The sequence below is a fragment of the Anoplopoma fimbria genome, chromosome 16, assembly GCF_027596085.1.
Source record: "Anoplopoma fimbria isolate UVic2021 breed Golden Eagle Sablefish chromosome 16, Afim_UVic_2022, whole genome shotgun sequence".
NCBI lineage: Eukaryota > Metazoa > Chordata > Actinopteri > Perciformes > Anoplopomatidae > Anoplopoma > Anoplopoma fimbria.
Window position 1 is genome coordinate 15,381,903 of NC_072464.1, and position 10,803 is coordinate 15,392,705.

The 10,803-nt window shown below is 40.2% G+C and overlaps 2 protein-coding genes across 2 annotated transcripts; both read left to right on the top strand.

Moving 5' to 3' along the window:
* Positions 1-18: 18 nt before the first annotated feature.
* Positions 19-6,347, top strand: LOC129104878 (tubulin alpha chain-like). Its single transcript, XM_054615740.1, has 4 exons — positions 19-110; positions 4,093-4,315; positions 4,564-4,712; positions 5,229-6,347. Exons 1-4 carry the CDS (start codon positions 108-110, stop codon positions 6,201-6,203), a joined length of 1,350 nt encoding a protein of 449 aa, XP_054471715.1. The 5' UTR covers positions 19-107; the 3' UTR covers positions 6,204-6,347.
* A 1,083-nt stretch (positions 6,348-7,430) lies between these two features.
* On the top strand, positions 7,431-10,702 carry LOC129104831 (trans-1,2-dihydrobenzene-1,2-diol dehydrogenase-like). The gene is made up of 7 exons (XM_054615687.1): positions 7,431-7,642; positions 8,280-8,391; positions 8,592-8,755; positions 8,835-9,087; positions 9,243-9,367; positions 10,010-10,160; positions 10,377-10,702. The coding sequence occupies exons 1-7, from the start codon at positions 7,484-7,486 to the stop codon at positions 10,484-10,486; spliced, it is 1,074 nt and encodes a 357-aa protein (XP_054471662.1). The 5' UTR covers positions 7,431-7,483; the 3' UTR covers positions 10,487-10,702.
* The last annotated feature ends 101 nt before the right edge of the window (positions 10,703-10,803 follow it).

A 10,803-nucleotide genomic window follows, 5' to 3' on the forward strand; every position in this document is an offset into this window, starting at 1 on the left:
TCACTCGGACCACATTGACGGCCGCTGTGAGAAGCCACACATAAAACATAAAACATAAAGCCAGCTGCACGCCTTTCTGTCCAAGGACATCCTGCTAAGAAGCTACAATGGTAAGGGTGTTTTTCAGTTTTTTGGCTTGAGAGGAATTTCTACTCCAAAAGTTGTGTTTGTTTACCTTTTTTATTATTTAAAAAATAAATAATAATAATAATAATCTTCAGTGGTTTCATTGTGCCATAGTGTGCCAGTGAATCTTCAGCATTTAAATGTGCTTTGTAAAATGTGACAGATTGAAGGTGAGATGTAGGAACTCGGAACTGCTCCCTCTGTCTCCTCTTGTAGCAGTACTCGTGTCAGAAATAGACCGACAGTAAAGCTGAGCTGGCTGCTGGCCTGGATCAGCAGCTGATGATGACAGGTCTGCATTTCCAACACATCAGGAGAGACAAATACATTAAACAGAGATGGTATATATAACCTTTTTTTTTATTTTTATCAATAGCTCAGTATTTTTCAAGTTAGGTGAAAGAGATTCTCTCAAACAGCATTTTACATTATAATGGATGTTTCTGGGCGAGGTGTGTGATCTATACACAAAAGCGTCAGTGAGGAATTAAGGTGTGTCTCATAATGCCTCCATCAACAAGTCTGCTCAGATTGAGACTGTTTTTTCTGCAGGGCAGGAAACAATCTTTTCCCTCCCAATTCAAAAGCAGATATGGTTTAGTTGTAACTGTGGGGTTGGGCTTCTTAAACTTTAACAACAATTAGAAAGATGCCTCCGAAGACACTATGTGACACAAAACTATGTGACAAATGAAACAGAAATAATATCACAGTCTCTGTGATTGGGATGATACTGGTGAGATTGATTGTAAAAAAGTTTTTGACATACACCGTGGTTGTCTAATGCCTGTGTCAGGAATTAAACTAGCATGCACAGTGGAACTGTGTGTTCTGTTTGCACAGCGTAGTATAAACATGGCTTGTTAGCATTGTCATTACTGATTATAAAGACGTAATGGTATCATTGTGTACTGAATACACTACCCGCCCTAATCAAATATTCCTGATCCATGATATTCAGTTCCTATAACTGTTTTTATTTTATTTTTTTATATCAATTTGAATCTTTGAACTACACCTAAGAGCTACACTATGCATGGTATGAAGCTATAGTTATTTAACCTGATCAGTGACCCAAAAAACAATGTAAGCCTAAAGTAAGGGTTAACATTGTAATATGAATAGATCTCAAGTGAATTCACATGGCTGTCCCACTCATTGTGGAAGGGGTTTTTCTATTATGATTGCCATTATCCATGCATGAAGGACAAAAGTTCATTTCAGAATGACGCATCAGAACACGTCATTACCTGTTGGAGCATGAACGTGCTCAGCAAATGTCATGACAGCCAGCGGTTGCCATTGCGTTCAATGGTGGTTCTAGTCTTGTATTGCCTGACCTTTTTTCCAGTTAAAACACCAGAGACCTGGGTGGTGACAGATGTTGAATATTTAGTCATTGAGGACTTTTTGGGATGGTCCACTACGATTGAGTAACACTGGGGCATCACCACAGGAAAGCCTGATGGGTTATCTATTTTAATCAGAATCAATAGTGTTCATTCTTCATCATTAATATCAACAGAAACATTGTTGGGCATTAGCTAACAGTTTACAGATTTGATGCAAGGCAGAAGAGGATATGGAACACATCTGAGCATGAACAGGTTCCCAGTTTTTTGCCACGCTCTTCTCCAGCACATCACGCTTTAATCACAGTTTATGACTCATATTAAAGCGGGTATTTTGGCCTTGGAGTGGCAACAGAAGAGAAGTCATAGGATCATCACAACAGTATGACATATCCACAATAAATAGATGAATAGATTCATGCCAGTTCATCTGTTGGGTCCAAAGTTGACACTGATCTGTGGATGGAACATTTCTGGCTGATGATGATGGTGCTACACAAATGGTTACAGTCTCCAAAATCATTGTGGGTCACCTCCATCAAAGTGCCATCCACTCCAGATATAATGTCAATCCTTCATGTAGATGTCAGAACATCAACATTCAAACAACATGTAAACATACAAAATGGAAAGAAGCACAGAGACTGAATTAATATGTTTGGTTTTGCTCTTGAGGCATGGTGTCATACGTATCATACTAAACTAAATTAAAGCCAGTTTGAGTCTGGACAAGATTCCATTAAATCATTATCCATCCTCACCTTGTGTTTATGGTACATTTTGTCTATTTTTCTGCTATAGAGGCAGGTCATGCTGTGGCGATACGGTATTTAAGGATATCTGTGTCATGTCTGCTGACCTGAAGAAGCTTTTACCAAATTGATCTCTCTTTTTTTTCTAACCAGTTGACTTTTTGTCTTTCTCTCGCGCTCTCTTTATCTATGCATTGTATTTAGTTTGTTAGTTTAAGTCTTCAACAAAACTGGAATCTGAAGTCCCAGTAGACTCAGACATGCCCATGTTTAAGTCTTATGCAGACACACCCTGACCGGTTTTAGGGGCAGGAGAAGCTTAAGACTTCTTTGTCTTCAATCATTTACTGTTACTTATTATGTGTGCACTGCTGAAAAAAACTATCCCAGCATTGAAATGACATAGTTTTTCCAGGAATAAATATGTAGCCTTTACATTCATACTTTTAAACTTTAAAATGATAGAATTTGTTTTCACATTGCAGCAAACTTTGGGCAGATTAGGTGTAAAATTCAACCTGGCAGTGGCCATTATTTTGAGGACTTCCAGTCAGTGTTTACTGAAACAGTTAGCCCTTGCTGCTAGGTGTCAGGTTAGTGTTAGGAACCTAAAATAGCTGCTGCACGGAGCTCTGCTAACCTGGAAACCCTGGCCCAGTGTGGGGAGGGTCCCCAAGTATTGAATACAAAATCCTTGGTGATTAACATGGATTTATTGACATTTCACAGATTCTAAAAATAGTCCCCCAGCCCCCACCCAGCAGCACCTTCACTTCTCTGTCTGATCATTGAGAAGGGGAAAGTTGGGGAAAGGCTGAAAATAGCAGCTTGACTTGAAGCAAGGTGGAGTTAAAGAGTATGTCAAACGTTGTCACTGTTGTATGGAGTGGAATAAGGTAATAGGAAGGTTTCACAATGCCTACTTCCATCTTTTTGAATGCACAGATTTGCTTAATTTTCTTAGGTTCATATTGTTAATTTAAACATTTTTTAATTTTAGCAGCAATTTCCAGCAACCTGGGCATCTGTAACTTCTGATGAGCATCTGTGACTATTTCTAACAAAAACGTATTACCCATTAAGGGTGCATGATATGGATACAATTTTTCTTAACCTATTTTCATCATGTGAGTTTGGCAAATTGCTTGAAAACTCTCGGAGGAATATACTAACCAGACAGCATTGCCTTTTTTTCTGGCCAACCCAGCAAAATAAGCCCATGATAAATCAATATATTCCATCACATTGATCCAGTATTGCCTTAAAGCAGTCAGTCTCATTGACTTGCAACATTGCTAGCAAATATACAATAGCTACTATTGTATAAATGGTAAGGTAAAATCCCAAAATTCCAAGTTAATTTGTTGTTTCTACAGAAATTGAACGAACTTTCGAGATTTTTTTAGTTTTTACAGTGAAATTAGTTTAGATTAATGCTACATTCATGCAGCTTCCTAGTAGGAATGTAAGCGTCAGTTGTTCTATGAACTCAACCCCCATTTCAACTCGTGAGCCTTGCCCACAGTCACATGAAACCCGGTGACAGCTGCAGCAAATCTGATTTCCTCGTTCTTTCACCTTCAACTTTCTCTCCCCCACATATCTCTTTGCTTCCACCTAGTGGCTGACTTTCTAAATGACTCATTTGAATTGCTGCAACTGTATAGCATTAATGTGTAACATTTGATTATGATAGTATTTGCCATTCATAATATTCTGCAGAGCAAATATCAACATTCTTCACAAGGTTTAAAGCTCTTTGCTCACTGGAAAAGGACAACAAAGCTAACTTCCCTCCTATTTATTTCCTCTCTCTCGTTTTCTCCCTCCCTTTTTCAACTTTTCCTCATTGTCTCTTCCAGCGTGAATGCATCTCTGTCCACGTGGGCCAGGCTGGTGTCCAGATGGGGAACACCTGCTGGGAGCTCTACTGTCTGGAGCACGGCATCCAGCCGGACGGCCAGATGCCCGACCGCAAACCTGTGGGAGGCCACGACGACTCCTTCACTACCTTCTTCAGTGACACCGGGGCTGGGAAGTACGTCCCCAGAGCGATCTTTGTTGACCTGGAACCAACTGTCATCGGTAGGTATGGTTTTGATGTTATATGTTGGTGGCACAGCTTTATTCATCCATCATTCTTCAATAATATTGTCCCTCCAGTTGTTGATAGCCAACACAGCACAGAGGTTATATCGAACTTTGTGTTTCGGATGAAGTTGTGTTTTACTTATTTTAACTTTTCATATCTCTAACCAAACTAGGGAAATTTAGTGAATCTGTGAAACGATATATACCCATACCAATATATATATTGTCTCTGAATTTCCCAGATGAGGTGCGCACAGGAACGTACCGTCAACTGTTTCACCCGGAACAGCTGATCTCAGGCAAGGAAGATGCAGCCAACAACTACGCCCGTGGACACTACACCATCGGCAAAGAGATCATTGACTCTGTCCTGGACAGAATCCGCAAACTGGTAAGGAACTTGAGCTGTAGTTTTCAGGTTTTATTTTTTTATTCACACTGGCTTTACCCTCTAACAGGGCTCTATACAGTTGTTAGATCATATTCACTAAAAACAGTCAGATCATAACAACTGCACACAGACTTGCACTCAGATCTGACTCTATACTATTTTTTCTTTGCCATGTTGTAAAAAGTAAGCTCATACTGCAACGATGCAAGGTGCTTAGTAAAGTGGGGACAGACAACCCTTTTACGTTTATTCTCAATGGCTTGACTCATATTTTGAAACGGTCATAAAAATATCTAAACTGTTGCTAGATATTGTGTCAGTAAACTGGCCAATGCCACAAAAATGAAAAGTTGTTTTGTTGTTGTGTGAGCCCTGTTTTTGCAACACAGCAGTTTGTGACAATCAAAAAATATTGATTTTATTTTCCTTTATGATCACTCACGTCACTGTAAAACAATGCTTTGCTTCTTATGACTGTCTATTCCAGTCTTTGTAATTGTTTCTCTGTATCTCTAGGCTGATCAGTGCACAGGTCTTCAAGGTTTCCTGGTCTTCCACTCCTTTGGTGGAGGCACTGGCTCAGGTTTCACCTCCCTGCTGATGGAGAGACTCTCTGTTGACTTTGGCAAAAAGTCGAAGCTGGAGTTTGCCATTTACCCGGCCCCCCAGGTCTCCACAGCCGTAGTGGAACCTTACAACTCCATCCTGACCACCCACACCACCCTGGAGCACTCCGACTGTGCCTTCATGGTGGACAACGAGGCCATCTACGACATCTGCCGCAGGAACCTCGACATCGACCGCCCATCATACACCAACCTGAACAGGCTCATCAGCCAGATCGTGTCTTCAATCACAGCCTCTCTTCGCTTTGACGGAGCCCTGAATGTCGACCTGACAGAGTTCCAGACCAACTTGGTGCCTTACCCTCGTATCCACTTCCCTCTGGCCACCTATGCTCCAGTCATCTCTGCAGAGAAAGCCTACCATGAGCAGCTGTCTGTTGCTGAGATCACAAACGCCTGCTTTGAGCCAGCCAATCAGATGGTGAAGTGTGATCCTCGTCACGGTAAATACATGGCCTGCTGTCTGCTGTATCGTGGGGATGTAATGCCCAAAGATGTCAACTCCGCCATCGCTGCCATCAAGACCAAACGCACCATCCAGTTCGTGGACTGGTGCCCAACAGGCTTCAAGGTGGGCATCAACTATCAGCCTCCAACGGTGGTTCCTGGAGGAGACCTGGCCAAGGTGCAGAGGGCCGTGTGCATGCTGAGCAACACCACAGCCATCGCTGAGGCCTGGGCCCGTCTCGACCACAAGTTTGACCTCATGTACGCCAAGAGGGCCTTTGTCCACTGGTATGTTGGGGAGGGCATGGAGGAGGGAGAGTTCTCAGAGGCCAGAGAAGATATGGCTGCCCTGGAGAAGGATTATGAAGAGGTTGGGATCGACTCTTTTGAAGAGGATGAGGAAGGAGAGGAATATTAGACGGGTTTAGCTGTCATTTGCCAATTATATTCAGGGAAAAATGAAGTCTATTCAATACATAGACTTCATATAAGAAATACAACAAATTTTGCATGTTTCTTTTTAAATTAATCTTTTTTTAATTTCTATTTTTTTCTTAAAATAATTGACATATCTCTTACCATCTTTCGTGTCAATTTATACCGTTTTTTTAATTGGTTTTATCAAAAATACAGAACATTGTTCATTAAACTGGTCTTTATAAGTTTTAAACCTGTGTGATTGCACAATAAATCTTTCCCCAAAATGTCTTGTCCCTTTTTTTTTCCACTGTAAGAAAGGAGTCTTTCCCTTGCTGTTAGTCTGTAAGCATTTTTATGAATATTTTCATGATAAAATGTAGCATCTTATGTGTTTTAATTTTTCACATCCACAAAATCCATTGAATAGTTTGTGTACCACATAGGCTACAGTGTTGAGCAACAGTCGGGTCTTTGCATAAGTCATTTGTGTTGGAATTTCTGCAGTTTTACAGCTCACCCACTAGGGTTCAGTGAAATCCAGTTATTGAAACCACTTCTACTGAAAAGGAACTGATAAAGTATGAAAACGTCTTCAGTGAGCTGACCTAACGCCACATCAACTTGGTAAGATTTAAAACTTGTCCTTTCTTTCTCTCAAACATATCTCTCACTCAGATCTCTGTATGTCGGCATAATATTATATACCCAATGTCTTCATGTTACCTCTTCATTGGGATTAGATAATTATGTCTAAAGGGTTGTCTTTTTTTTTTTGAAGCATTGACTAAGAACATACAGTACCAGTCAAAAGTGTGGACACACCTTCTCATTCAACTACTTTGAAGAATCTAAAATATAAAACATATTCTGGTTTGTTGAGCATTTGTTTGTTTACCACATAATTCCATATGTGTTCCTTCATAGTGTGGATGTCTTCAATATTAATCTACAATGTAGACATTTTTTTTAAAAACATTGAATGAGAAGGTGTGTCCAAACTTTTGACTGGTACTGTATATGAGTTTGCATTTGCATACTTATGTAACTGTATTATGTGGTGCTGCGATGGGTTCTCTGCTTCTCGCATAGTGCATGCTGGGTAACTTTTGCTGAAACATAAGAACTGCTCTGTTTTCAACCAAACAAACACTCATGTCCCAACTTTTGATAGATGACGTATAGGTTTTTTTTTTTTTTTTATTTATACATGCTTCATATCTACATATCAATATACTGTGTAAAGCCCGTGCTGTGTGTATCCAGTGTGGAGCATACTAGATGCTGTGGAGGCGTTCCCTAGTGCAGGAGCTATTACTCAGGTTGTTTATCACTGCTGGCCGACGTGCAATGGCAACCCGCTGGGGAATATGCAGTGCAGGACACATTAGTCATGACTTCTCTGTTGCTTTACGGACTCTGAATCCCGAACACCACGAGGTAACATTTTTAAAATAAGTTTATTTCAGCTTATGTTACATGGGAGTTACACGCTGCATGTTGCATAAAGTTGTAAATGTGAGTACGTTACGTCACAGAGGAAATACATACTCTTAGTATATCAATGGCTTAGCCTTTAAATATTGTAAATGAATTAATAAAACATGTAAAGACGTAGAAATATCAACAACTGTTCCCAAACTTCAAAGTGTGTCCCAGCTCTGCCACCACGTGACCATGCATATGAACAAAGCACTTCATCTTTAATAACGTGACGTAACATAGCAGTCAGTTTCTCTCTGCAAGTGACCTCTGCATACTTCTGAACAGGTTTCTGCTTTCTGACAGTTTACAAAGAAGAGGAAATGTGTTGAGGCTCATTAGCAATTAAACATTGTTATGTGGCAACACACCCAGTATATTGTTATGAGCATGAGCGTGGAGTACACACCTGTACTGGGTCATAAGTGAAACCTTTCCAGCTTATTCGCTTTACTCAAGTGTTCAACTATGGTCGCTCCACCATTTCAATCATCATTTCAGCTCACATTTTCATTTATATTACTCTAAATATGCTTTTAGTTTTATTAATGCAGCATTCATGTACATGTCATTCATACTGTTTGTTCACCCTCAGATAGTGGCTGTCGCAGCGAGGGACCTGCAGCATGCCAAAGAATTTGCCAAAAAGCACAATATCCCTCGAGCCTATGGAAGTTATGATGAGTTGGCAAAAGATCAAGACATCGGTGGGTTCTTCTGTCACCGTATCGCATAATGTTTGGTCTAAATATAATCAACAAATTCAGCTCAGCTCAAGTGTGTTTAGGCCATTCATTGAATCTCAACCAGCTCCGATACTAGTAGTGGATTCTACATTATATACATTCCCTACTTGGATAAATAAAGTTTCTAAACAATAATACTCTCTCTTTCCCCTTCTCTCTAGATGTGGTGTACATCGGGACCATCCATCCTCACCACCTGGCTACTGGCAAGCTCTTCATGAAGTCCAGAAAGAATGTGCTGATTGAGAAGCCTCTTGCCATGAATTCAAGGGAAGTGCAGGAACTCATCACTACAGCTGAAGACAACAGTGTCTTTCTCATGGAGGTGACTAAATATATATATATTTTTTTTTTTTATCCAAAATTACATTTACCTTTTTGAACCATTCCATTTCTCTGTTTAGGCAGTTTGGACACGTTTCTTTCCTGTATCCCGAGAAGTGAGGAGACTGCTAGGCCAGGATGAAGTGGGTGATGTTCAGATGGTGAGGGCTGATCTGGGGGCTCAACTCACCCACATCCCTCGCTTGGCTGAGAGGAAGCAGGGAGGGGGGGCACTGCTGGACCTGGGCATCTACTGTCTGCAGTTTATATTCATGGTTTTTAATGGCGAGAGGCCCGAGTCCATCCAAGCCACAGGGCATTGCATAGACACAGGTAATTATCTCAAGGAAGTCAATTTTCCAAGCAATTTTTTTTAGTGAATGACAAACTAAATTCTTCACAATAACCCTGGTACCTAATCTTATATAGAATCTGGAGGTTGTTTTATGTAAACATTTCTAAAAGATCTCACTACATCTTTTGTCCAGGTGTTGATGGAACAGCAGTATTGGTCCTAAAGTTCTCAGGAAACAGACTGGCCGTTTGCACTTGTTCTATCACCATGGCACTGACCTGTGATGCGGTTATCACTGGGACCAAAGGCACCATTAAGGTAATGGCGGCAAGAAAAGTAGAAACATGTTCGCACATGACCGAGTAACACAGTTAACACACAATTTGAATATACTAATATTAGCTGTTTATGTTAACAGTAGGCTAATTGTTAAAAATATGTGGAACCACAGCCAAACTTAACATTTGTTGGCACACAATTTGTGAGCAGGAATAGGGAAATCTCTATTTTTGTAGTCCAGTTTTGTTCTAAAGAGTTTTTTCAGCCCATGTAGAGGCTAGTTTGTCTTTGTTAAAAAAAAAAGTATTAATTGTGGCTCCGTCTATCTATTGAAATTTCCCACCTAAACTGTTTAATCTAAGTAAAGTATAGTATTGTGTAGTTGGTTGGATTGTTAATAGGATTTAACTGAGACTTGTACATTTAATACATCATAAATACTTGATCAACATGTAAAAACATGGAAGACTCAATGAAATACTAGTGTTATATATAGGCTGAATAGCTTAATCAACTTTAAAGCAAAAATACTTCATTTATGTGATGTAAACACTAACCAGTCAAAAGAAAAAGCTCATTGCTTTGGCCAATTGTCTGTATTAAATGTTCCACAATGAAAATACAGACTCTACACTAGCAAACAAAGTAAGTTTGTATGAATGACATTGATTTCAACACCAGGTACCTAACCACATGTGGTGCCCCACAACCTTGGAAGTGAATGGGAAGGAGATGCAGTTCCCCCTCCCAGAGGCTGGCATGCCACTAAACTTCACCAACAGCACAGGTCTACGGTATGAAGCTGAGGAGGTGCGCCAATGTCTGCTGAAAGGTAAGAAGCTTTCAGGCATAAAAATAGAACAGCTTTAGTAGTTACAATTGATCTGATCTGATTTTGATTGATCAGTTTTATTTATTAACTAAGATCCAATGTAAATGCACACTCAAGTGCATAATTTGACCAGTGAACTTACCAGTGAACCCCAGAGATATTTAACTTGGATTGTCTCTTGTGGTCTCTTATTTGTGATTGCTTGTTCTCCTCCAGGACTGAAGGAGAGTCCAGGGATGCCGTGGGCTCACTCCAGCCTGATAGCAGAAGTTATAGATGAGGCCAGAAGACAGCTGGGAGTGACATATGACCAGGACAACATCTAGTGATGTGTTTTCACTGAAGGCTAAGGAGCAGACTTGTACCTCAACATGCAGAACGACAGAATCTGAATCGAGTTTGCGTTTGAAATTCAGGTCACATGGGATCATTGTAGATGTTTCTGCGAAGCTTGGACTGTTTTGTGTTCATGTGGTCCCATGTGACGACGGTTAACCATCATGCACATAGCAGGACCCCAAAACCAAAGCTGCTAAATAACATTCATCCATCATTCATTGTATTACTTTCATCTGTGCTTATTCTACTGTGACATGTCATAATGCTGTCTGTAAAAAGATTGTAATAGTAATATGTTGTAATT